Source organism: Panthera tigris, chromosome B2 (assembly GCF_018350195.1).
Source record: "Panthera tigris isolate Pti1 chromosome B2, P.tigris_Pti1_mat1.1, whole genome shotgun sequence".
Taxonomy (NCBI): Eukaryota; Metazoa; Chordata; class Mammalia; order Carnivora; family Felidae; genus Panthera; species Panthera tigris.
In genome coordinates this window covers 148176798-148204274 of record NC_056664.1, presented here as the reverse complement: position 1 = coordinate 148204274, position 27477 = coordinate 148176798, and the positions used below count along the sequence as shown (strand labels likewise).

General features: G+C 58.2%; 1 protein-coding gene across 3 annotated transcripts in view; it reads left to right on the top strand.

The window, feature by feature from the left end:
- RPS6KA2 (ribosomal protein S6 kinase A2) overlaps positions 1–27477 on the top strand; it is a 348407-nt gene that overhangs the window by 302033 nt on the left and 18897 nt on the right. For all 3 annotated transcript variants that reach the window (XM_042987516.1, XM_042987518.1, XM_042987517.1), the window contains 4 exons: positions 9738–9802; positions 18878–18980; positions 21190–21320; positions 22344–22469. In XM_042987516.1, coding sequence (XP_042843450.1) covers positions 9738–9802; positions 18878–18980; positions 21190–21320; positions 22344–22469 — 425 coding nt within the window. The remainder of the gene's footprint in view (positions 1–9737; positions 9803–18877; positions 18981–21189; positions 21321–22343; positions 22470–27477) is intronic.

Genomic DNA, 27477 nt, shown 5'->3' with positions numbered 1-27477 from the left:
GTGATGGCAGTAACTGTCTCCAGCGTGGTCGGACGGGCTGGAAGGGCAGAGTGGTGACCGATCCACAGCACACACCGTAACGTGTCCAACAGATCTGTGAGAAGGCAGAGATCGTCGGCGCACAGAGACCCGTGGAGGAGCCCGTGTCGGGACCTCTTGGCCACGTTGCTTCCCCCTGATCGGACCCTTTTCTTTCTCCGCCGCCTGGTTGTGGGACAGGGCAGAGCAAGGCTGTCCGATGCACAAGGACCGGTAACCTAGCTCTGGCAAAAAACAGAAAAAGTCATTTTATGGGATGCGTTTAAAAGATACAGTTAGGGGCGCCTGGGTGGCGCAGTCGGTTAAGCGTCCGACTTCAGCCAGGTCACGATCTCGCGGTCCGTGAGTTCGAGCCCCGCGTCAGGCTCTGGGCTGATGGCTCGGAGCCTGGAGCCTGTTTCCGATTCTGTGTCTCCCTCTCTCTCTGCCCCTCCCCCGTTCATGCTCTGTCTCTCTCTGTCCCAAAAATAAATTTAAAAAAAAAAAAAATGTAAAAAAATAAATAAATAAATAAAATTTAAAAAAAAATAAAAAATAAAAAAAATTAAAAAAAAAATAAAAGATACAGTTAAACATTTTCCTGAGATCGTTGCAAAAAAAAAAAGGAAGATTGAATGTCTACCTTCCACGACAGGACAGCATTCGGGTGACTTACCTCATCCTGAATTTGAACCAGAAAGAGAGCAGGGCCTCTCCAGTCACGAAGAAGAGGGGGTCCGACCCAGTTGCCCCGAGGACTCTCTACACAGTGCTCCAACAGTAATTGTGCCCATGGCTGAAACTCTTCTTTCAAGACCAAGTCTGTGCCGCACAGATCTGTCCAGTCTCTGCCTCGTCGCTGTCGGGGGCACGGGGCACGTGCGGAAACCACACACTTCCTAAGGGGGCCGGGGTCGCACCTCCTCTCCCGCACAGCTGCCCTCTCGGACACGCCCGAGGGAGCCTGGCTGTGAGTCTTAGCCTGCCCGACCTCTCCCCGGGGGAGACCAGGCTCAAAACAGAGAGACAAAAACGCGGGGCACGTCCGCTCGCTGAGACACACAATGTGATTCCGACCCGTCTCCTGTAGATGCTGGAGAATTCTGTCTGGAAGCCAGTCTCCTTTCGGATACCATTGCATTGGCCAGAGAGCATTTGTCACGGTGACCTGGGTGAATGCGACACGGGGAGGGGCTGTGTGCTCCCTTTGTTCTGGAAGAGGGATATCATTTTCGAAATAGTCTATTTTTTGTCTTAGCATGTAATTATACAAAAATCATAGTTCTCTAACTCCAAATATTACTTTATCATTTAGTTTAAAAAAATTTTTTTAATGTTTTATTTATTTTTGAGACAGAGAGAGACAGAGCATGGACAGGGGAGGGGCAGAGAGAGAGGGAGACACGGAATCCGAAACAGGCTCCAGGCTCCGAGCTGTCCGCACAGAGCCCGACGCGGGGCTCGAACTCACGAACTGTGAGATCGTGACCTGAGCTGAAGTTGGACGCTTCACCGACTGAGCCCCCCAGGCGCCCCTATTTTATTATTTAGTTTAAATAATTGACGAGCGAGAAAGATGGGCGTATTTAGCGTATAGATAATCGTGCGTTAGAAGATACGGGCCCTTTGGAGCCCACGGAGGCATGGAAGCCAGCCGTCTGTGGCCAAAGACTGCCCTCCGGATCATGTCTAAAGGGGATCATCACACAGTTTTCTAGGAGCTATCATCCTTCCCTTGGGAATGTTCACAACATGCGACGTCCACACTAAACATGAAGAAACTGTAGTCGGGGTCGTTGCTTACATAGCTTTCCCAAGGAAGGCAACTGAATCTTTGTTTCTCTTCCAAATTTTTATCTAAGTTCTAGTTAGTTACTGTGGTATTGGTTTCGGGGGCGGAGCTTAGTGGTTGATCACTCACATACAACACCCAGTGCACATCCCAGCAAGTGCCCTCCTGGACGCCCATCACCCGTCTAGCCCATCCCCCACCCACCTCCCTCCGTCAGCCCTCAGTCTGTTCTCTGTTGTTAAGAGTCTCTTATGCTTTGCCTCCCTTTTTTATATTATTTTATTTTTCTTTCTCTTCCCCCATGTTCGTTTTGTTTCCTAGATTCCACAAGTGGAATCATATGCTATTTCCCTTTCTCTGACTGACTTATTTCACTTAGCAAAATACACTCTAGTTCCATCCACATCACTGCAAATGACAAGATGTCATTCTTTTCGGTGACTGAATAATATTCCATTGTATACATAAACCACATCCTCTATCCGTTCATCAGTCGATAGAAACGTGGGCTCTTCCCGTACTTTGGCTGTTGTCAATGGCACCGCTATGAACATTGGGGCACATGTGGCCCTTTGCATCCGAATTTTTGTATCCTTTGGGTAAATACCTAGTAGTGCAGTTGCTGGGTCATAGGGTTGGTTCTGTTCTTAAAGGAGCCAACTGAAACCACTTGCCCCCAGATCTTTAGCCATAAGGAGAGAGACCACACTGGGTAGATTCATCTTGACCTGCAGGGCAGCTGGGTTGGAAGGCGGGGTCCTCCCCTCCTTTCTGTTTGCTGTGAGCCTTATTCTTGGCCCCAGAGTAGCCCCCGTGCCCTTCAGGGAGCTCGGAGCCCTCACCCCAAAGCCCGTTCTCACACAGATTTGTGTCATGACCACGTTACCTTCACATCAGCCAGAACCTCTGTCTCTCGATTCCTAGCCTGTTGAAGAGCCCTCGCCCACCAGGTGGCCCCAAGGACCCCAGCCCCGGAGGCCCGGCCTGATGTTGGTGCTGGGAAACAGCAGCCTTTCTCCACGTGCCCCCCCACCCTCCTCCCGGTGCCTCCCCTCCTGCTGAGTCCCCTTGTGAGGGGGTAAAAAGCGAAAGGCGACCACAGGGAAGGCTGAGATGCTCACTGGCTGTCCCCTGTCCTCTGTGGGCGGAGAGAACACCCAGTTCTGGAGGCCGGAGGTCCAGGAACAGGGTGTGGGCAGGGCATGTGCCTTCTGAAGCTGGGAAGGAGAGTCTGTCCCCGCCTCCCTCTCCCCCTCCAGGGAGATGCTGGATCCTTGGTGCTCCGGGGCCTCAGGGGACACCAGCCCCCCCCCCCCCCACTCTCCCGTGTGTGTCTGTGTCCACATTTCCTCTTTTCGTAAGGCGGCCGGTCATGTTGGGTCAGGGCCCACCTGCCCAGTATGACCTCATCTGTAACCACATCTGCAGGGTCCCCACTTCCAGATAAGGTCACGTTCTGAGGTCCTGGGGGTGAGGACATCGACATAAGAATGTCGGAGGGACACAGTTCAATCCGTAACCCCCTCCTGGGGCACGTGCATAGAAGATGCTGGAAGAAAGAGCAAAGATGCCTTACACCTTGCAGGTGGAGGTGCTGAGGCCCCCTCCCCCCATACGATTTGCACAAGGGCCCACGGCTACCCCAGGCCTAAAGCTGGCATTTCTGCCCCGGGATCCCCCGAATGTCCTCGCTCCACAGTCTGCGTGGAAGTCTCACCTGCCACTGACCGGCGGCCGTCGCCGTTCGGTACACACGCCGTGAACACCCGCAGCAGGTGCCGGTCACACGCGGGTGCTGGTGCTGCCACGGCCTCCCCCGCGAAAGCCGGTCACGTGGACCCGGAGGCCAGAAACCGCAACCGCGGGGGGAGGCGCCTGCTGCCTCTGGGGGGACGGTCCCCCAGCAAACCTGAAAAGCCGGTCCCTTCCGTGAGGGCAGGACGCTGGCGGGCGGAGCGGGCATCCTGGAGGGAGGGGAGGGAGAGGCAGGAGCACGCTGTGTTCCATGTCGAGAGCGGTGAGATGCCCCACTTCACGGACTTCAAGAGCCTCGGAGTCAAGTCTGTGTTCTTTTGTTTCTTTTTAATGTTATTTTTAGAGAGAGCCAACGCATGCATGTGCACGGAGCAGGGGAGGGGCAGAGAGAGGGAGAGAGAGAATCCCAAGCAGGCTCCGCCTTCACAGCACAGAGCTCCGTGCGGGGCTCGAACTCATGAACCGCGAGATCGCGACCTGAGCTGAAATCGAGAGTCAGATGCTCGACCGACTGAGCCCCCCAGGTGCCCCACATGTGTGCTCATTGCGACCGTGACGGTGTGCACGTGGCAGCTGGTGTGCACGTGGCAGCGTGTCACACACTTATTTACTGTACGGTGTGAGAGGCTCAGCGATACGACCCCGTGCACAGTAGGTCAGCGGCCCAAACAGCTGCTGTTGTCGGGAGTGGGGCCAGGGGGCGGACTCCCCCTGCAGGATTCCTGGGTTGCATCCGAGAGGCCACGGCCGTGCTGGGGACGGGGCAGGGGGCGGGCGCACACAGTAGGCCCCAAGAACATCACAGGAAAAGCTGGAGCAGGCGCCGGCAGGTGGGGGGGCCCGTGTGATCTGGGAGAGGCAGTCCAGGCCAAGCCGGGTGCCGAGGGCACCAGGGGTCCCTCTGAAGGAGGCAGCCAGGGGACAGTGTCGGTGAACTAGAGAAAGCCCCCTGGGGCCCGTGTCGCTGGTGACCTGGTCCACACAGGTCTGCGGGGAGGGGGAGGTCGGACGTGTTACCTGAAGGTAGCCTCGGGAGACCTGTCCCTCCGCTGCACCTCAGGGTCCTTGTCTCCGCCCCGGGGGTGCCTCCAGGTGCGACACTGGTCGCCCCGAAAGATTTGCAAGCCCCGGAAGCCAGAGACAAGAACCTGGGGAAAGGCCCCGTGCCAGCCTTCATGCTGCAGCCCGGGAGCACCCGGGTGGGGTCGGGTCGAGCGCCCTGCAGAGCCTCGGGGTGTGCCCGTCGGCCGTGGTCACCAGACGGTGGTGGCGGCTCTCGTGACTGGGGCTGTCGGGCGGGCCCTACGAGGCGGCTGTTTTGAGTAAATGCCTCTCCAGACCTTCTGCAGGATGGGAGGTTGCAACGGACCCACTCTCTAGGGCTTTGCAAAGTGGCCGCTTGTCTGGCTCGTCCCTCGTGACCGTCCGTGTCTCCTATAGGAACTTCTGGGAGAGTCTCAGACCCCCAGGGGGATGCGGCCGCGGTCAGGTAGGAAGGAGATGGGCCGACGAAGGTAAAATAGCACGGCCGTGTAGCCCGCGTCGGATCCAGTCCCCAAGCAGACCTGTGGGGAGCGGCTCCCCCCCTCTGGCAGACGGACGGCTCTCTGTTCTTTGCGTTTGTGTTCTGCTCTCCAGCGTCCCATCTCCACAATGCTTTCCCCGTCCTGGTCTCCGATGTCCCATCCCGGCTCCCGTCAGCAACAGGCCGACCTTTGACGGCTAGGTCAAGACCAGCACGCCGGTCGGCTCCAGCCAGCCCTGGGGGCCGAGCGGGCGCCAGACCCCAGCTCTCAACCGGCAGTGCCCTCTGAGACCCAGCAAGCAAACATTTTAGACCCTGAGTGAATGAGATGCCAAAGGGCCGGAAAATACTTCCAAACTATGAACAATAACGTGTAGGCGAAGGGTAAGTGATTAAAAGGTAAAGCACAGGCCTCGTGTTCACGTCCTAGACGGTGCGGCCTGGACGTGACAGTCGGGCAGAGCTCGAGTGTATGCGAGGACACCAGTCCCAAGTGAGCTTGTCCTGAGCGCGCCCCAAGAATCCGAGGCGGATACCGTGTGACTCGAAAACAGCAGCCGAATAAAATACTTCAAAGGCATCTCGAAGGGGCCGGGGATTAAACATTTCCCCAGGCTGTCTGTGGAAGTATTTGGGGCAGACGCCCAGACCCTTTGAGAATAATTTACTGAGAATGTACAAATCCAGTGATGATTAACCCCACGGTGAAAGAGGTCGCCTTGTTAAAAATGTGGAGTGGAGAGCCGACCGTAACCGGGGCCGTGGAAAAGCAGACCCCGCCACCGCCGGAGGGCACGCTCACGACTGTGCATTGACTAAGGAAGTCCCAACTGGGTGCCAGGTCACACCGTCCCCCCAGGGGTAGAAATCAGACGCGTGGGGCCAGATGGACACGTCCAGTGATACTGCAGTTTGGGGATGGACCACAGATGATCAAATGTCCCTACTGCAGAGAGTAAGCGTGAACCCTCACATCTGCTCCTTTGACGTTTCTAATTCATAATTACCTGACGTTGGAGAACGTGGTGAAAACTCCTCACTTCCGGCGTGCTGGGTCACCGCCCCCCGACGGCTGTGATTCAGGGACCTGCACAAACGCTCCCTGACTTTCCTAGCCCAGAACTCTGCCCGATTGTCAGATGTGTGCGGTCGACGTAGAAAGGGGTCATCAAGGACAAAACCGCCTACTTAACACATTTGAGGAGAAGATCAACAAAACCAGAATCCAAAATAATAACCACATGGGCCCTAGGAAGGTTGACGTAGGCCTTCAAAAACCGTGTGCAGAAACTTTCCTTCTGTTTCACATTTTTCTCCTTTGGAACGCCTATAATTTTTGAGTAATAGCCAAAGTGTTAATTCGTTCACTGTCGACTGTTGGCTGAGGCCTCAAAGCACGAACGTGGTACAAAGCCTCACTGCAGCGGAAGGAAAAGGTGCAGATAGAAATGTGCTAATTAAGCATCCGAGAGAACCCAGCCCGCACCAGCGTGGAATTTGGAGCTACACCAATGTCTGTGTTTCCTTTGGGTCTCGCCTGGTTCCAGTTCCTGCGGCTCGTATTCGCAAGTGATGAGCGAAGACGAAACGTAATGGGAACAGAAGGCAAAGTAGGTTCTTCAGAGGCATTGAGCCGATGAGTCACACTGCGGGTGCGAGCCACCTCGGGCTCCGAGCTCGCACCTCTGACCGACCCCCAGTGCTCTAGCAGCAGGCCAGCGTTCACCGAGAGGGATCCGGGAAGCAGTAGGCAATCGGGGGTGGGGTTCCCTCTACTTTAATCCTTATCGCCGGGAGCGTGTTTCAGTCAGAGTTCTGGGCTTGGTCAAAGGCGGCCTGCCCACAGGATGGGCTGGGGGAGGTCAGCGCTGGGAGTCAGACCGCGGATTGGTTCTCCACGTTTCTTTACAGCAGCGCTTTGGGTCCCTGTCAGGGGCTGCTAGCTGCTGGGACCAGGTCTCAGGGCTCTGGTCAGGGGCTCACAGAACAAGGGAGACAGACCCAGGAATCCGGTGAGGTCCTCCAGGAAGCACCTGTTTCTACTCATTCTGGCACTGCTGACACCAGATGTCTGGGTTTTCCAGCAAATTCTTCCCTTGTCAGTAGACGCCAGCTTGGAGTCCTATAAGTGACTTCAGTCTGGCTCTAACCACCCAGAGTTGGCACAGACCCCGAGGGCTCAGTCCCACAAGGTGTCCCCGCTTCTGGTGCCCCTCCCACAGCCCAGGGCCTCACCTGTGCATCCGACCAACCAGCTATAAATCAGGAGTTCCCAAGACCCCTTCTCTGGGTTCAGTAATATGCTAGAACAGCTCACGGAACTCAGGAGACACCGAGATCTGTGTTTATCACAAAGGATATTTTAAAGGACACAGTTGAAGAGGTGCATAGGGTGAGGTCTGAAGGACCTCGGAATTTGGGGTGCACCACCCTCCCGGCACATGGATGCATTCTTGCACATCAACCCACAAACTCTCCAAACCCTGTTGTCTAGGGTTTCTATGAAGTTTCCACTCTTTGGGTGTGCTCCATTAAATCACTGCGGTGGGTGATACGCCCCTCCTCCAGCCCTCTCCTCTCCCCTCCCTGGAGGTCAGAGGTAAGGCTGGAAGTTCCCACCCTGTAGTCACGTGGCTGGCCCCGTGGTTGGCTTCCGTGGTGACCAGCCCCCATCCTAAAAGGGCTTTCCAAGGACCACCCCATTGACACAAATTCTGTGTGTGGGGGTGGGGGGATCAAAGAGGCTTGTTGTGACCAACAAAAGAGCTGCTGCTGGGGCCAGGGACCACAACCAAATACTGTGACAAAAGATGATTCTGTTATCCTCACGACTTGGGAAATTGCAAGAGTTGGGGGGCTCTGACCAGGAGCCAGAGACAAAGACTGAAATAGATGCTTCTCACCATATCATCATATCACAGGTCCTCAGAAGAAAACTCCAAACTGGACTGAGGACGAGGGTGGAGCCCCAGCCTGGGGGCGACACAGATCTCCCTCCAAATCCTAGTTCTCCTCACAAACTCTCGGGCGACCTTGACCACCTTACCCCGTGTCCTTCAGCCTAAAAAGTAGCGGTCACAGTCGTAGGCCCTCGGTGTGCGCAGAGCCGGGCAGGAGAGCAGAGGAGAAATCCCAGAGTCTGACCGCCACCCGCGTTGCCTTGTATCACAAGTCCGGCGATGCTGCGGGACCAGCAGCGGGGTCTCCCCCAGAGTGTTGGCCTGGCCAGGCTTCCCCGGGCAGACACGGGAGGTGGGCCTGGGCCTCCGTCCTCCTGAGACATCTTTGCCCGAGGACAGCTCTCGCCCCTCCTTTTCTCCCCACGTGAGCACAAGGACCAGGATGCAAAAGCATCCGGCCGCATCCAGGAGGGCCTCATCTTCTGGGACCCCGGGACCCCGTGTGGGGGCTGCCCCCCAACTTCTCAGGCCCCGACGGTGAGGCTGGATGGGGAGCAGCACAGTGAGCACAGCAGCTCGGGGTGGCTCCCCATCCCAGCTCCCTCCCCCATCGGCCAGCAGCCACCAGCTCCCGCTGTCCTGGGGTGGGCCCGCAGAGCCCGGGGTGCAGAATCGGGAAGCCTGTGCCTCACAAACCGAGTGACACGGAACCCCCGTCCCCAACCTTGGGACAGGAGCTGGCTGGAGACGGCCCAGCCCACGCGGCCCCCGTGCCACCAGCCCCCTCCCTGGCCCACAGTCTCTTCCCCCGACTTCGCATCCTGGAGAAAACACAGCTCTTAGGGCCTTAGGGTTTTGGTTTCTCTGATTAATGGACTTATTTTTAGAGCAGCGTTAAGTTTACAGAAAAGTTGAATGGAAAGTACAGCCAGTTCCCTGCGCGCTCCCAGCCACCCCCCTGCACGGTTTCCCCTAACACTAAACTGATGTCAGTGCCATGCGTTTGTTGTAAGGGACAGACCAGCGCTGGCCCGGTGCCTCCGTTAGGCTCCCTCTGCCTGTGCACTCACGGCAGACATGTAGTGACACAGTATCGGGCAAAAAAGTTTCACAGCCCTGAATCCTCTGTGCTCGGCAGACTCGGGCCTCCCTCGCTCCCCCAGCTCTTGGGATTTCATGTGAGGAATCATGGGATTTCAAGAGAGGAAGGAGCCAGGCCGGGCAGGAACAACCAGCCCAGCGGAACTGTTTATAAGCCGTCTCCAGGGGCCCCGGCGTTCGCTCGTGTGGACGCCAGTCTTTCTCTGGGTTTCGTCCCGCTGGAAGCTGCCTCTTCAGTTCCTGGCTTTCTTTCCCTTCCCTGTAAACCCAGAGCAGCCTCCTCTCCCACTGCCCCCGTATGTCCGCTGCCTTCTGGAAGGCCGGCCTGCGCCAGCTTTAATGGGCGTCTGAAGTGCGGCCGGAGGGCGCCCGGCTGGCTCGGTCGATAGAGCCTGTGGCCCTTGTGGTCTCTTGACCTCTGGGCAGAGTTCAAGCCCCACGGTGGGTGGTGGGCGTGGAGCCTACGGGGCCTCCAGCTTCCTCCCCCGGATTTCCAGGCGTCCCCACACCTGCGGCAGGAATATTCCAGCCTGCCTCACCCCTGCTCTGGGCAGCCCAGCCCCTCCCTCTGCTGCGTCCGAAACCATCAGAGGCCACGAAATCGGGGGTGTATTCTGATGCCCGTGTCTGCTCTGTCCCGGGACAGGTGCTGGCCTCGACGGGGTAGAGGAGATCAAGCGGAACCCCTTCTTCATGACCGTAGACTGGAATGTAAGTTGCGCACGGCGGTCCCCGCCTCTCACGACGACGGGGAGCGAGGGGGCGGGCACACCAGCCGGGTACAAACCAGAGGTGAACGCGGCCATGTCACCTGGAGGAGGGTGACACCTCTCTCCGGAGCCTATGAACAGGCTGGCATTTTACAGGCACAGACCAGGGACCACCCGTCCCCGCAGCACCAGGCCCGAAATCCCTTTATCGCTTGGCCCTCTAGAGGCAGGTTCAGATGACCCTGCAGCCACTGCTACGCACTGAGGACAGAGTGGAGATCACCGTCCATCCGGCAAGGGGCTGCAGGAGCCCCTCAGGTCACTTGGTCACTGGGCTGTGGTTTGCTGGGTCCCTGGGCCTCTGTCCCTGGGCCCCTGGGCCACTGCGGGTCTCCAGGCTGCTGGGTCTCTGGGCCACTGGGCCGTGGACAGTGGCCCACTGTGCAGGCCTCTTTGGTGCTGAATTGAAGCACTGGCATCTCAGATTCTGTGTTGCTTTTCCAGTCTCTTTTCAGGCCCGGGCCCCCACAGCTAGCACTCTTACAGAGTTCTTAAAGAAAAAATGTATCATCCAGACCGTTAAAGACAAAATCATGGCTGACGCTTGTTAGCGACCTAAGGAAGACTTACCATCGTGGTGCATTTAGGGACCACTGGGCCGGGGTCTGCAGTCGGGAGAGAGCTGGGGCTCAGCCCGGCCGAGCTTGGGCCAGTGGGGTTCATAGCCAGGGGACAGGCCGGGTGCCGATGGAAAGCCACTGAGAGGAAACACCAGGGCCGAGGGGCTCTTGTGCTGGACGCCAGGCCTGGTGATGAGACAGACATCACCTGGTCGGGGGAGGAGACCCCGTCAGAAGTCAGCCTCTGGCTCCAGTTCCCCAAGCCAGGGCCGCAAAGCCGCGTGGCGCCGGACGCTGGCTCCGGGGCTCCGGAATCTCAATCTCATTCCACCAGCCACTCGAAGCCGTTTCCAGACCCTCAGCTCGGGGCTGGTTCATCTCAACAGCTGCCCTGTGCTTTGTGTGCACGGAAGACGTCCCTCCTCTGATGTCTGTTTCTTTTGGTCCTTTCCTTTAGGTGAACACAGCTATTACATTTGGAGATCTTAACAGAGTGTAAAAAAAGAGTTAATGTCCTCTCTAGCACAGGGCTGTCATCATTACCCGTGTTTGCCCTTCCCTCTGTCTTCCCCGTGTCCCCATGGAGCGTGGTGCCCCAGCCGCTTCCGGCCAGGAGTGGCTCGGCGGCCCCCAGCCCCCGGTGTTGCCCCTGATGGAACCCCTGTTCTCAGAGCTTCTGACCCTCCTCCCCTCTCCTCCTCTTTTGGAGAAAGTCAAGCTGGGAGAACGTGAGATTCTTTAATACCCACGTCTATGCTTCTGACTATGCAGCTTTTACGAGATCAAGTTTCTTTCCAACGGTGACACTGGAGAGGAGCGTGTGAGATGCTGGCACACGTCACCTCCCCTCCGGGGACACAAGCCTAGCTCAAGGGCCAAACCGACAGCAGGTTGAGTTCAGAAAAATGGAAAGGGGAAGCGGGACATCAGAGCCACTGCCTGCGCGTGAAATGTCTTTTTACTTAGCTTTCCGGAGATGTAGGCTCGCACGTGACATCGCACATGTCATCCCCAGCTCACGGACGGGCACCTGAAGGTCCTTTTCAGCCGATTGTTTTCGAGTTCTGTACAGCACGGAGGCTCTGCTGTGTGGAGTGATGGGGTCTCAGGCCCCCGAGTGCCGGCACGGCACCACACACGAGAGCCTCAGAAGCTGAGCCCTGGGGACGTGCCCCCACCCCGGCACCCCGCGAGGACGCGCTCTGGGGCCAAGGGGGTTGCTCTGCCGTGTCCCGTCCCCTCCCACCCACGCGGCCCAGAGTAGAGCCACACACCCCCTTCTGTTGTCACTCACTGTTCCATCGGCTCAGCCTGCTGTTGGGCATGTTGGAGACACCTCCAGGACCTGGGGACAGAGCGTTGGCCAGGACGGGCAAGTCCTACACGCTGGTCTGGGAGAGAGAGGCAGTAAGCAAAGGGTGCGCCCTTGGTCCCAGAGAGAAAGCAGCGCTGTGAAAAGAACGAGCAGGGGAGCTGAGACCCCACCTGTCCCTCCCGCTCCCCTCGCCCCCCTCTCTGTGCACCTGTCCGCCGCCCAGCACATCCGCCCCCGGGGGCCCCCTGTGTCTCAGTTATGTCCTCCTCATGTCTTCTCCTAAAAGCCAGTTTCTTGGGGGCACCTGGGTGGCTCAGTCAGTTAAGCATCTGACTCTGGATCTCAGCTCAGGTCTTGATCTCAGGGTCACGAGTTCAAGCCCCACATTGGGCTCCGCGCAGGACGTGAAGACTACCAAAAAAAAAAAAAAGCCAGCTTCTCGCTGAAGTCTCCCTGGGGGCCCTTCCAAACCTGCAGCTCCTCGCCCAGCGCCCCGACTCCCCTGCTCCTTTTCCTCCGGCTTATCACCTTCCAAAGCACTGGGTCATGGCCCTTATTTATGTCGATCGTCCTTGTCCGTCCCCTGCCGTTCGGTATACCCTCCCCGAGGTGAGGATTCACTGTCAATGTTGTTCGACGTGTCTCCCACGCCTCTGAGATGCGCCTGGTCCAGAGGACGCACTTGGTAAATACTGAGCAAGCGAGGGAACAAGAGAGGCTCTCGGGGCAGAGGAGCCCACTTCTTGCCCGCTCTCTGGGGCACCGCAGCCCCCCCCCCCCAGGCACAGCCGAGAACACAGAGGAGAAGGAGATTGCTGGGGCGTCGGCTGGGATGACCAGGAGGGACCGGGCACTCAGCTCCGGGCGCCATTCAGCACAGCTCTGCCCAGGAGGACCTGTCGGCAAGAACTACGGACGGACGCTCATCTCGGCCAAGAAGGGAGCCCCCCGAAGAGCAGGCCTGCGGAGGGGGGACCAAGAGAACTTCCTGCACGACGGCCTTGAACCCCACGCCAGTCGGCTCTGCGTCCCAGGGGTCCGCGCCGGCTCTGAGCAGTGGCCCGGCCTGTGTCTGCAGCGTTAGGAAGGCGAGGGTCCCGTGGGAGACCAGCTCCAGTGCACCCAGCACCGCTGTGCCGGCCAGGGGACGGGGGCGGGGGTCCCTGCCCGGACACACATGGTCATTGGAATCTTGCACCAGGAAGGCGGCAGTCTGCATTATTTCAAAGTAATCGGACTAAAACTGAGGTTGGGAAACCACTCCTGTTGCTTTTGGCATTTGATTCCGTTGTGTCTCTGAGAGAGGCCCTTCAGATTCACGGGGACTGAGCATATCTACCCTCACTTCAGTATTTGCCCGCAGAAGACGAGGCAGGGACGGAGAGGGAGGGAAGGCTCTCATTCCCTCTCCAGCCCTGGATGAAAGCAGCCAGTGCGTGGTTAAGGGAGCTCTGAAGAGCCACTTCTGTGCAAATTCACTTATTCCACAAGCAGTGCTGGGTGCCGGCCCGTGTCCCGGTGAGCAGGGCGTCCGTGGTCCAGCAGTTGTAAGACGCAGCTGTCCTCAAGTTGCTTGACATCTGACCGCTGCACGTAGACGAGAGATCCCCGTCGCCACTCTCCGCCCGTCCTCTCCTCCCTGCGTGCCAGTGAGCCCCGGTGTCGCAAAGACCAGCCCCGGCCGTCGGTCACACACCGGGCACGCCGCAGACCCATCGGGAAAGCAGACGTGAAAATGTCCGACCTTGACGGGTGCCCGGACGTGTGCCTCCTGCCACAGCAGCCTGGACAGCTGAGGGCCACGGCAGAGGAGCCTCTGCAAAAGCCGTTACCGCCAGGAGGCCTCCCCTCTGCCCGGCAGGTGCTCAGGACGACAACGAGAAGCCATTTCCTCAACCGTCTGGTTTCTGCCCGGGTGTGCGAGCCCAGCGCCGGCCTCGGGACCCGACCCGGAAAATATAAACGTACTTATTTCGCTCTCTGCTTCCCTCTGTGACCCAAAGCTGCCAGCAGAAATTTTCGGGTGACCTGTTGGTGCGGAATAAGTCCGTTCCCAGTGGATGTGGGGTCACATCCCCCGGTTTGCCCTGCTCTGCCATTAACTTGGCTGCACAGCCGATCAAATAAAACCGCCTGGGGGCAGATCTTCCTGAAAGAGCCTGGTTCGGCAGCCGAAGGAAAACTTGCGGTTACAGCCCGAGGCCTCGGCAGGGGGTCAGGGGGAGCCCCGCACGTAGTCTGCGTTTATTTGCCCCTGATGCTGCGGGAAAGTTCATCACCGCGGCCCGCGGGACCCCCACCCCCAGCCCAGCCCGGGGGCCCCTCGCCGTGGGACAGATGCTTGCCTCGACCACAGGCACCGCGGACCGACCCCTGCTGACCAGCTTGCTGCTTCCTGGCCGGGGCTGGGACCTTCACTGTAGCCGTTCAGCGCCCGTTATTGTGAGGAACTCACGCCTGTGTTCTTTTTATACTCCTGAACCCTTCCGAGGGTAGCAGGTGTTGTGATTCTGTGAGGTGGGAGGGACTCCTGCGGGAAACTGAGGCACAGGGCAGTGAGAAGACAGCCCGAGGTCAGCACCTGCGAGAACCCCCCCGACCTTGCCGGTCGTGCGTGCCAGCAGGAGAGGAGAAAGGACTTCTTGCCCCCAAGAGTGGATTTTAGGGGTTCGGGTCCCGGGAGCGGCGGGCTGCTGGCCAGTCTCGGTGCCTGTGTCAGAGTGTGAGGCAACTTCCGTCCGTCTGTTCCCACATTAAATACCGGGCTTCTCCGTTCAAGGAGCCCGACAGGACTCTGTTCAAGGAATGACCGCCCCTCCGTTCAGCACCCTTGTAAATCCAGATACTTTGGTTGGAACCGCTTGCGGTGAGGGTAACCCATATAGACGGAGTCCCATCAGATCCCCCCTCCCTGGGTGCTCGGAGGCTGTTTGAATTCTGTTGCTCTGGCCAGGCTTACGGCGAGGGTAACCCGTGTAGACAGAGCCCCATCAGATCCTCCCTCCGCTTCCCCGGGTGCTCGGAAGCCGTTGGAATTTTCTGTTACTCCAGCCAGGCTGCCACCACTCTGCGTCTCTGCGTTATTTCTGCGTCGCTATTTCGGGAACGATCTATAGCTGTGCCCTTTCCTACTGGAGAGTGTTAATTTTGAAATGCCTGGAGCCAAAACTGCCTACAGAAGCAGATGTTACGTCCGTGACCCCAAGCTCGCCTCAGCCTCCTATTCCATTACCCAGTTAGCATTTTCCCTGTGCTCCCTCTGTTCTGCCCTCTGTCATCTGAAGGTCTTTTAGGTATAAATAGCCGTGCTGCACCTGCTCAGAGCTTCCTGGCGGATACTGGCTCGATGCGAAATCCGTTCCAGTGTGGCTGTGACTTGTGTCAGCCTGAGATCCTGGGACGAGCCAGATGATTTGAAGTGATGCCTGGTGCATTGATCATGAGACCCCATTCTCTTTCCAGCAGTGTGGGATGGATCGTTCTGGATGCTCAGAGAGGGGAATCTAGGTCAGAATTATAATGCCTCTCGTCAAGCTCAAAACCTACACGAAATGCTGCTGCCGTTTCGTTCTCGAATTAACCCTGTGTGCCACAGTTTACACGGCAAAATGAGAAGCGAGATTACTTTTTCGCTAAAACCTCAAACCCGCTCCTAGGTTTGCACACAGGGAAAGAAAAGCATGTGTGATGATAACACACACTAGCACTTTCCAGAAGTTTGTCCAGCAACGGGAAGAAACTGACCGACCTTTACGACCGCAACAAGCATAGGGGAGCCATGCACAGGGCGGAGGGCACCTGGCCACCCTGTCCAGCCCTCCGCTACCTGCTTGGAACCAGGATGAAACCACAGCACCCTCGGGGCACCACAGGGTGGTGTTCCCGGCCGCCCTTGGACAGGCTATGCTCATAGGCGTAACAAGAACAGGGACCGGTGTTCGGGGGGCTCTGGAGTCTGCACAGGGATTCCCGCCCCACCGTGATGCCCCCACCGGCCGGCAAGCCTTCGGCGGACCCTCTCGCACGCCCTCCCCTCCCGTCAGCTAGGAATCCTTCGGGAAGCACAGGCTTACAGAGGAGGTTCAGAAACACGAGGAAAAGCAGACGTGCACATGCGTGAGTGAAGCCGGAGTTTTTACACGCTGTAACGCACTATGATGGCTGGGCTCTGTGCCGGGTTCAGGGGGCATGCACCGGGCTAGGAAGGAGGGCACTGAGACTCTGCAGCAGGGGAAGCCAGCGGGTACCACGTCCTCTGCTAGGTTACAGGGGTCATCCTGATGAATTCCTTTTCCTGACGGTAAAGACTTGGAAGGTGGGAAGCTGTGCCTCCCCCAGAGGTCGGCCTCCCGGCCAGGACTGCTGTGCCATTCTCGGGGGGCTGTCTCAGAGGGAGACCAGGGTAGAACACGTGGCCCCGGGAGTCAGCTTGGTCACAGGAGGCACCTGTGCTTTCTCGGGTTTTCCTCCGTGGGAGGCCGGTTAACAAGCAGAGTTGGGCAGGTTTCTGCACGGAGGGGAAGGGGCTGGGACTGTGCCAGTCACCTCGACATCCCAGCCGGCTTCTCATCAAAGCCAGCGTGCGGTTCTGTGGCTGGTGGCCGGGTGGGAAGCGAGGCTGCGGGGTGTCCCGAGCAGGGCGTCACGGTCCCCACCGCGGGGTGCGCACACAGGCACAGTCGTGGCCGCCGATGCCTCCGGGAGCTGCCCAGTGAACCATCAGGGAGCAGAAGCGCTTCGGCTCCAAAGTGCTGGGTTCGGGGGACTGTTTAATCCGCAGCCGTGAAGCTGGGGGCGGGCACTGGCTTTCAGCTTCCAGGGGACCCCGTGCTGGTGGAGCTGGGGTTAGAAGAGGAGCTGAAGGTCACCTTCAGCTCCAGGGGTAACGCCTCCCCTTTGGATTAAGTGACAGCCAGTTCTGTGTGCGTGTAAATAAGTCCCCCTGTTAACGAAAGCAGGAGCCCCCGGCTCACGGAGATTCCTCTCTCCCCCCTCTCCCTCTCTTCCCCCGCCCCCACCTCCCCAAGTAGCGAGAGAAGACACGGATGCCGAGGGAGAGGATGTGCGTTTTCCTGGAGCAGGACAGATAGCGATTTAATCACCCAGCTCGAACACCGCAGGAGAATCGCTGGTGCGAGGAGAGAGGGTCTGAGCCCCGCAGGGCTGCGCTGGGCCATCGGTCTTGGTAACGGCCGGCATTTTAATCAGGGTGCACAGCTCGCTTCTCCCTGTTAGGTTTCCTCTGACAAGTGCATACATCAGGGAAGTTTATTCCCATCCCGGAATGCGTCGCCGCCGAAAGGAGCATCTTTCTATTTACGGAAAGAGTTCAAGGAGTAAATCAATCCCTAATGAAATCTATTCACCCAGGGCAGGAAATGACCAGCGAATGCAGGGCGGAGTTAACACATTCTTTCTCGTCGGGTGACTCCCGAGTGCACACCCTGAGCGCCGTCCTGTGCACGCCGCGGCCCCTGCTGCTCCTTAAGCGGCAGAGCCCGGTGGCCATCGGTCAGTGCCAGCCTCCGGGGCCCCTTCGCCCGGACACAGCTCCCGTTCTGCCAGCCGCGCCCGCACTTCCCGCGGCCACAGGGGCCTCTGCAAGGGTGTGCTCGGGCAGGGACCAGGACGTCGTGCCCTGCTGCCACCTGCTGGACCCTCCCCCGCCGTGAGCGCTGCTATAACAGGAAGAGTCGGGATGCCTGACCCTCCTCCCGGCCGGCCCTTCGTCACTCCCGACCTTGCACAACTCACCCCACCTATCTTAACCTGGGTTTCCTCACCTGTAAAACCAGGAGAGGAAATCTGCTCTTCTGTGTTATTGAGAGATTCAGAGCAGATCTGGATGGGAGTCGCTGCAGACGTTTTCGGAGCCATCAGGATCCCTGGCTCCAGAGCGGAGCTCCAGACTTACTGAAACAAAGGCACCGAGAAAGGGCCCGGGGGCACTCCTGTGATCAGGCAGAACTAGGGAAACTCAGACGGCTGCAGCCAGACCCGCGTCCTGGTATCCAAGCCCCACAGCCAAGTTACCATCCCGCCCGGTGCTTGGCACCCTGGCCAGAGCCACTACTGTGCGCCCAGAACTTCCACGTCCTGAAATCCACCCCGGTGGCGCCCCCTCAGCCTCCACCAGGACTGGCAGCACCGAGGCCCCCACACCTCTGCAGCCCACAGCCCACCTCCCCGACCCACCGAGCCCAGCCTCGCCCCCCTGCCCACACTCCCTCTTCCCCATCTGCAGCTTTATTCGCCTCGTTACCGGGGCCCGATTCCAAACTGTGTTGTCCCTTAAATTGAATCTCCCCAAAAGCATGAACTGTCGCCTTGCCTGAGAGCGTTGAGAACACCACAGTCGGGTTTGGAAGGCATTTTCAAATTTCCACTAAGACTGGAGCACTGAGAGGCGTGGGTTTTCCAGGCATCCTGTCACAGCTCAGGCTCCGTGATGCAAGTTCGGGGCCTCCCGACGTGGCCATTCTCGAGAAAGGCTGACTCACCATCGAGTCAGGTGTTGTGCTGGGCCCGTCGGAGGGCACAGGCATGTGTAGAAGGGGCACTGAAGCAGCTGCTCGAGCAGAGGGGTCCAGGCCCCCAAATCGGGGACGCCAGAGCGGGTGCCCAGGGCACGTGCCCCAGCCCCCGCGCCCAGGCTCGGTTCCCTTCTAGCTGGGGGCTTTCACAGCGTCCCCCAGGGGTGGCCTCGGGGTCGCCGGGGCAGAGAGGAGGGCACCAAGCAGCAGGTACTGCTGTCACCCAGGGTGGGGCAGCGTGGGGCTGTCCTGCCAGATTTTACTAGAAGAAAAAAATTCTACTGCCCAAAAAGGTTTAAAACCAAAAAGGTTTAAAACGTCACGTTGCCCTAAATGGAGAATACTTTGCACGTGTCCAGACCCTCATGCCTTCGGTTATGACTTTTATAGAATACATTCCATTGTGTTCTGCGTCCTACGTAACGTACGTGCATCATATTTTACGCGTATTCGTACATACGTCAGAGTATCCAGAGGTGCCATCCACAGGTGGAAACGGGGCGTGTGCGCGAAGTGTGTCCCCCGCCCCGGCGGCGGGCCGCGCTATTCCACGGCATTCTCTGGCGTTGTCGGTGGCTCCTCACGGCTCTGTCTCGCTTTCCCTGCAGAAGCTGTACCGGAAGGAGATCAAGCCGCCGTTCAAGCCAGCGGTGGGCAGGCCCGAGGACACCTTCCACTTTGACCCCGAGTTCACAGCACGGACGCCCACAGGTGTGTCCCAGCAGCGACCCAGCGCTCTGTCTGGTCGTGGGTCCTCCCCCCACCCCCCCCCACCCCCCCCCCGCTGCCAGTTCAGGGACCAGTCCTTTCAGGCAAGCGCAAGAAGGGAACGTCGAGACAGTGACAGTCTCCATTCAGCTAGAGGGTCTTGTGGGGAGAGGAGGGCCGAGGGTGAAGTCCATAGCTGTGGGAACTGTAGCCCTGACGCATGCCAGCAGCCGACACTGTCCACAGAGCCTTACCAGCTACCAGGTCTCAGCACAGCAGACGGACACGGAGCCTTGGCTTTCGGGATCTGTCAACAATCCCTCTTAAGGTCTGTCGAACTCCGTCAGTCCAAAGTCATCATTTTGTGACGTTAATGAGTCAGTATCAGGGGGTTGTTTTTGAGATCTGGGAATGGTCTCAGTCTGCGTGGACCACATGACACACAGCTGGCCTGGCGCCCTAAACAACAGACATCTACTTTGGTTCCCGGTGGGGGCTCCCTTCCCGACTTGCAGACAGCCACCTTCCCTCCGTGTCCTCACGGGGCCTCACTCGGTGCTGTCTCTCCCTCTTCTTAGAAGGACAGCAGTGCCGTTGGGTCAGGTCCCATGGCCTCGTTGAACTTTACTTACCTCCCCCAAAGACCCCGTCTTCAAAGACAGGCACATAGAGGGCGAGGGCTTCAAACTCTGAATTTGGGGGGACGCAGTCCAGGCCATACAGTAGTGGTATGTTGTGTAATGGTGTTATGTAAACTAAAGAGGCGAACCCCCCTCGTAGAGGGATTGGGGGACCACGTTCAGGGAGCTGGTGGATATGGGGCTACATACGGTGTATATGGGGGGTTCTTTGCTCGCTGACTTGGAATCCGAAATTTTGCATGACTTTAAAGGTGATTATGAAAGTACACAGCCAACTACCAAACACTAAGTGGAAAACTTGGAGCAGAGAATCCACTTTGTTCCCTTTGGTTTAGGCTCCTCATGCTAGGAAGTAAATTCGCCCGGTGCTAGACTAGAGAAGCTTAATTAAAACCCAGAAGGCTCAGCCGAGTAGTTTTTAGAATCTGAAGATTATGTTCTGCGAGAAGCAGCGCCTCCTGAACGCTGCGGCGTTGCCCCGGCGGGCGCCGAGCTGTTCTAGACCCCGGGCCCCTGCACAGAATGACGGCTTCGAGGTCTGCTTTCCCTTAGAAACCTCCCAGGCTACCACCAGCTGCTCTGAAGGTCCCCACCGAGCACAACGGATCCAGCACCATTAAGCAGTCTTCAACCCCCAGGGTGCTTTGGCATCCTTCCTTGGGGCTTTAGATTTAAGAATTTGAGCTCATCCCAGAGAATTCGCCAGAGCCCTGCAAATGGCGAGGGTGAAGCGTACCTCAGGAGGCTCCTTCACAGCCTCTGAGGAGTGTGTGTGCTTTGGGGGAGGTACGGCCCTATTAACTTGGGCAGATGCACTTGCATTAGTGAGCGGAGAATTCGTAGATCGCGTAAGCAGTGTCTCTGAATGAAGGAAGGGGCGCGGAGGCCATCAGCTGAAGTCCAGGCGGGTCCTTATGAAGGTTGCCTCGGCCAGCATTTGGCTGGTGTGGCTGCCGTGCCCACGTGGGAGGTGGCATAAATAGAATGTAACAGGCTTTAAGATCATCGAGGGGATGCTGATTTTTGGCACGGTACTTAAAAAGCAAACACGAGAGTTGGATAAGAGAATTTTCAACTAACTAATTGAAACTGAGGAGTTGGAAACTTTGATGATCCCATGACTCGTTTCTGACTACTTTGTCTGATGGGTTTTCAAATCTTAGCCCGGCATCTCCCACCAGCCAGCAGCCTCCAGTGGCCAAAGGAGATATAAAGTAGCTTTAGTATTGGCTTAAGTTTAGGGGAAAAAATGCTGTAAGCCTTTCAGAGGACATTCCCACTGTGCATCCAGAAACCTTACGTACAGGATGTGGATCATCCAGTCTTTCAGAATCACATTGCTATAGCTTCCCTTTAACACAGCCATGCTCTTGGCTCATGTGCTTAGAAAATCCTACTCTCTTGTTAATATATACATATAGAGAGAATGACTTTTCTGTCTCTCAACACTTCACTTAGTCCCTCGCACAAAGGCGAACTGTGTGATGTCATTAAATTAAGTAAAAGTGACTGGGGAACTCCAACTAGGAAGCTCCCCCTGGAAGGTGGAATTCTCTCGTTGTTACCTGCAGACTCACCTGGCGTCCCCCCCAGCGCCAACGCTCATCATCTGTTCAGAGGATTCAGTTTCGTGGCCTCGAGTCTGGTCCAGGAGGCCTCCCCGCAAGATCTGCACAAAGCCACGGTCCACCCCATCGTGCAGGTAACCCCGCACCGCCCGACTCCACGGTCTCCGGCAGGTGTGGGTGGTGAGGGTCACACGTGGACGGAAAGCTGGCCTGGGAGCAGGGGCGGGGGCGGGGGCAGCTGGTGCCTGGAGCGCCTTCTGCCATCAGCTCCTTTCCCGGCCTCCTGGGGGTCACTGAGTCTCATGGTGACCCGAGCCGTGGCTGTTAACCCTGTTCCACATTCATCCTAACGAAGGGTAAAGAGTTCTGATGAGGCTGTCACCGTGGCGTGTCTACAGCCAGAGCCCCCACACGAGTCAGACGGGGTGTGCTCACGGTGTGCAGTGGGGCCAGTACCCCGAGAGAGCGATTTGGTCTGTGGCTACAAACCGACTTTTTGGGAGGTCGGTGCAGAGGACATTTATTTTATAAGACGCTTCCCCCCCCCCCCCCAGTTAGTGTGACCAGATGCAGAGAATTCTAAGAAGGAACGGCGATCACGTTTTATTCACGGACTGGGTCAGGGAAAATTGGGCGGCATTAGATCTCCACATCGCCTCTCCAGAGCCTTTTGGGAAACCACGGTGTGTCTGACGTGGGCGCTTGATGTGACAGGGCTTCTGGCGGCTTCTCGACCGTGCTCTGAGTGGGGGGTCGTGCCTACGGGCCATGCCTGGGACATCAGGGGGTCGGATTTCCAGGTAGATGACACAGCCAGGCACCGCTCTAGACCCCAGTGTCACAACCACACACGCAGCTTCCGCAGGTCCCCTGCCCCCCTGTCTCAGGCTCTCAGGTCTTCAGGGGGATGGGCCCAGGCAGTGGATACCGGGTACCGTGGTCTGAGAATGAAGTTCACAACCGGAGAGGTCAGGGGAGTCGGGAGGTAGGTCGAGAGCCCTTGCTGACCAGCAGCATGACTCCACGAACCCCTGGGCTCAGTGACCTCAGTGCACCGTCTGGAACCCCCCTTCCTGCCCGTGTCCCGTGTGCCTGTGGTCGCGCCCTTGCACGAGAGAGCCCTGACGGCCGTCTCCGCCCTTGGTCTCTCTCCACAGCAGTTACACGGGAACAACGTACACTTCACCGACGGCTACGAGATCAAGGAGGACATCGGGGTGGGCTCCTACTCCGTGTGCAAGCGATGCGTGCATAAAGCGACGGAGGCAGAGTACGCCGTGAAGGTAAGACCGCGCGCGGGCGTGGGCAGTGGCGCGTGCGGTCGCCGCGCACAACCGCACCGCTCCGGCGAGCCCTGACCGCGGCAGGCCCTGCTGAGCCGGCCGCCTCCCTCCCCGCTCACCGTCTCCCCAGGTCTCCTGTGACGGAGCGCAGTCTGCTTTGGTATGAGGTCACCCGTTCAAAAATTATTTTGCAAATCATGAGTATTTTCAGTTTTATCCCACGTCTGAGTGCCGACCACCGTTAGTAGCTTTGTATAAGTGCACTCTGGAATAAAAGCTTTGGGTGCCCAGTATTCTGGAAAATACAGTTGGGGGACAGGCGCAGTGTTTGATGGGAGAGGGGGAAGGAAGGAGGAAGCCCCGGTCACCAAAAACTACCTCAAAGAAACGAATAGAGGCATAAACCGGTTAAACCCGTGAAAACCTAAGCAGAGAGCTGGCCATTTTACTCTCCACCACCCGGAAAAGTCCGTAGTAAGGATTATCTGTAATTATCTAGAATCCCGTCTCTACATAGTACCTTTAGCCTCTGTAATTGTTGCTACATTTGATAGTTCATCTGGAAATCCCAAAGACCAGCTTCTTCAGTTTTCTGGGTGATAAAATATGGACTAAAGCTAAAGCTTCCCGCTAAAAGCACGACCTAACTTACGTAAAAAGCGTAAATGGCACATTCTGTCCACAAGAGCGGGAGAGAGGCTCTAAGTCCACCGCTTTCCCGCTGAACTGACCGCCGGGTCCGGCCTGTGGCGTCGTCGTGGCCGAACCCAGTGTTGTCTGCAGCACGTGGCCCTGCCCCTCCCTGCCCCCAGGGCCCTCCCCCTGGGGGAGCGTGGAACCTTCCAGCAGGCAGCAGGGTAGAAGGAGCAATCCCGTCCATTGCGATTTTCCTGGCCTCTGAAGAAGTTGTCCGAAATGATGACTCAGGCAGATGAGCTGTTCTGCACGACTCCTCACCCAGGCCCCACACCGTGTAGTGAACACAGGTTTTGCAAAAAGGGAGACCCCCAAGAATAGCAGGCACACCCACCCAGTGTTTCCTGCACTGAAAAAAAATGCCCAACTTTTTCCGGAAAAGACAACAGCCAAAAAAACCTAGACCAAAGACTGTAGGTCTAGTTTGGGTTGGAAAATGATGGCTTGTGGACACGTGTATGTTGAATGCCTCTAATAAGAAAGAGCATTTGAAATACGGAGGAATGGTCTGTGGGCTCCACGGACATGCTGTCCGTGTTCAGCCTGCCCACTTCTAGAGCACTGTGCCAGGAGTCGAAGGGAGGCACGCAGAGAGCTCCCGGAGCAGAGGGGAGGCGTGCAGAGGGCTCCGGGAGCAGAGGGGAGGCGCGCAGAGGGCTCCGGGAGCAGAGGGGAGGCGCGCAGAGGGCTCCGGGAGCAGAGGGTGGAGGGTGCACAGCACTGCCAGCCGTCCAGCCGTCCGCAGGGGGTGTGCATGGGCCCCCAGGTGGTGTCGCAAGCAGTCTTCCAGGAGTTTCTAGGACTTGGGTTGCTGAGGAGTTTCGTGTTTCCTCCTCCTTGGGGGAGCTCATGGGAGCACCTGCGAGGCCGCCCCTGGTTCCCCAGGCAGTGCTGCTCCTGGAGCCCGACGTGGGTGCGCACCTGCCCTCTGCGTCTCGCTCGTGTTTCACGATGGAGGCTTCACAAGCATACAGGGGCTTTGGAGGATCTTTTCTGCATGGGTCATTCGCACAGAATTTCTTTCGGCAGTTTGTCTGGTGACCAGCAGCCATCCTAGAAACAATCGCAGCTTCCAGCGAGCAAGGAGAAACACGTCTATTGTCTGGCCGGCTCAGTGACCACGATGCCCTTCTAGAAAACAGCCAGCCTCTGTGCAGTTGATCAGCTGCATTTTGTGCCTCTGAAAATAAATCTCCCATTGACAGAGGCAGTTGTGTGTTTCCCCGTACTGTCCCCATATCCAGCTCTCTTATAAAAACACCATGTGAATTCGGCTTTGTTCCGTGGCTTTAGCTCGGACCTTGACGCTCTTGTTGAGGCCACGCTGTGCTGGGAATTTCTGAGGCATCTCACCCCAGGGCCCAGAAGCCAGGCGCGTGGCTGCAGCTGGGTGCCACGGGAAGTCAAGCCTTCCTGTTTCTTTTTTGCACGCCTTGAAGTTCCCTGGACAGACAGACCTGGTGGACCTGGCAGGGATCCCCGCCCCCATCCTTGCTGAGACCACAGTGGGTCGTAGTTTATTATCTAGAAGGTATTTAAATTTACCAAGCGTAGGAAGGAGCGCCTGGGACCCAGAGCTGTGTAGGCTGCTGGTTGGAATGACCATTGTCAGTTCACTGGCGTTGGCTTGGATCTCCTTCAAGGGCAACAGGACCGGCAGGAGTTTCAAGGCAAAGAGCTCGGTTTTCAGGATGGGCCCATTTGTTAGCGGAACGTTTTAACGTCCTGCAGATCGCTACCCTGCCCTTTGTCAGCATTTTCCAGGTAGAGCGGAGCCGAACTATTCTTTGACCTTTTTCTGCATCAGTTGCCTGGCTGATACCTGGCAGAACCGAGAACGTGGCACTTAAATCGCTGGGCGTGTGAGCCGGACCTCGGGTCGATAAACGCCCTCCGGGACTCAGCTCCCGGCTAGCTCGCGAAATGTGGGGACCCGGCCATCCACATTCTCGCGTGGATGGAAAAGGGCGTCTGTTTCATTTTGAGAAACCGTCTACCTCCACGGGCGATTCGGAAGCCTCCCCCCTGAGTCAAGAGCAGAAGAGCGTACGTAGGGACCTGGACGAACATTAGGACGGTGACCGGAGTGCCGGGGCTCCTGTGCCCGGTCGTCATCGGTCCGGCTGGCTTTGCCCCCTTCCAGGGACACTGGCCACGTCTGAGACATTCTGCGTGTCACAGCTGGCATGGGAGTCGCCGCTGGGGTCTAGTGGACAACGGTCAGGGATGAAGCTTGACATCCGGCCCAGGACGGCTCCCTCCCGCTGTCCTCAACGAAGAATTACCCAGCCCATAATAACAGCGGTGCTGAAGAGGAGGACTGCAGCCTAAGGCACCCTTCGGGGACGGGGGACGGACGGGCATCTCACAGTAGGCAGCGCGCGCACACAGCGGGCACTCTGTAAGCGTCGGTACAGACTCTGAATCCCTCAGCTTGGTCCCTGTCTTCGGATGAAGCAAACGAGGCTGGGCTGACCAGGGTCTTTCCCCGGGAGAGCCCGGCCTCAGGCGGTGAGGCGGGTGCTGCCTCCTCGTCCTCGCGGACCCCACCTCGGGCCGACTCGGCGTGGGGTGTCCCTCCGGTGCGCCCACCCAGTGCTGGGGAGCTGGGTGGGAAAGCCGTTACCTCCTCCCTCCCTCCTCCCTCCGTCAGGCTCAGTACGGTTGACAGACGCGTCCACTCTTACACCCCCGGCTGTTTCCGAGGGCAGAGCAGCCCAGCCATCCGGGCGCCACCGAAGTTCGCCTTTGCTCTCCTCGTCGGCCCCAGGAGGCAGGGGGCCGGAGGGAATCGTGCGGGACTTTGACAACCTGACAGAACAGCCCAGACGCCAAGTTGTTTAAGGCGAGAGCAGGACGGCTTACGGAGCGCAGAAGGGAGCTGCGACGGAGCGGCGCTTGAACGGGGGAGGTTTGCGGAGCGGGAAGCGTCTCTAGTCTTCTCTCGTTCCGGCTACGTGTCCCTTTCCACGAAGCCACTCCTGAAGTGGCTCAACGGCAAACAGCCCAGGGCGCCGGCTCGTGTCAAAGGAAGGGCTCCCGAGGAGCCTTGTGTTGGGGGGGGATTCGCTGTGGAAAAGCTGCCTCGCGCCCCCAGGTGTCTCAGCCTCTCATGAGCCTCCGCAGGTGCGCCTTGAGACCGTTCCAGAAGGTGTCTGCGAGCGACTCGGTGGGTGCCGACCGTGGGGCGCAGAACTGACGCCCACCCCCGAGGTATCACTTCTGCCGCTTACATCCTCGGTTTCGAGACACGAGCATCAGTAAACGTCTAAGCAGCAAACCCAACACCTGAAGCTCAGGAGACCGGGAGCGGCAGGCGTTAGACAGAATCCAGACCTGTCGCGATGTGTTGTGCCCTCTTGTGGCCACGGGGACGATGACCGTGAACAGCACTCGCTACGCGCCAGCCCGGAAACGCTGCGCACGTGAGCTCACGTCACTTTCACGACGCGGTGCTGTGATCACCCTCGGCGTCCCCTCGGGGACACAGAGACCGGACACCCAGCTCGTAGATGGGGGAGCCGCCCTCCCTCCAGGGGGTGCATGCCCTTGACCTCCGCGGGGTGTTGCCTCTCTGCTCCAAGGGGGGGACCGTGATACCCCCGTCCAGCTCACCCCCTTGCGTGTTGCGACACCCGGGTCCTGAGAGAGCGAGACGGCCACGCCGAGCGGGTGGTTCCGCGGCCTCCACCCCACTGCCCCGGAGCCCAAACCCCACAGCCAGTGGCGAGGCCCCGTCACCTGTCCCCCCTCCCACACCTCCCCAGCTGGACTCAACTCCCCACGCTCTTCCCAGGACACGGGAGGCTCCCGCCTGGGGAACACGTTTGCCTCCCTGGGGCTGGAACGTTCCTCCCCGAGACCCGGGTGCCGGCCACCTCGTGTCCACAGGCCCCTGCTCTCGGCCGGGGTCTCCCTGCCCCCCGCCCCGGCTCCTGAGCTGTCACTCCGTGCTCCGTGGCCCGCAGTGCCTTCTCTCGTGACGCTTCACACCCGACAGACTTCGTGTCTCCTCTCCTGTCCATCTCTCCACCCCCGTCGTGACCGTTGGTGTCAGGGACAAGTGTTACGTCCAAGGAGCATCAGGAGCTTTTCCTCACATCCCACGTCACTTCCAGCCTTTCCTGGGCTTCTTCACTGTCAGTGTTGACAGGACAGGTGCGGACTGGAGTGTTTCTCGTCTGGGAACACGTCGCGTTCTGCACGGATCCCCTCGTTCAGCCAGCCGACGCTGTCCGTTCCTTTGCACGGTTCTTTTGTTAGTGCTCTTCCTACGGCAGAGACAGCGGTAGGTCCTGGGCGGGACCACGGA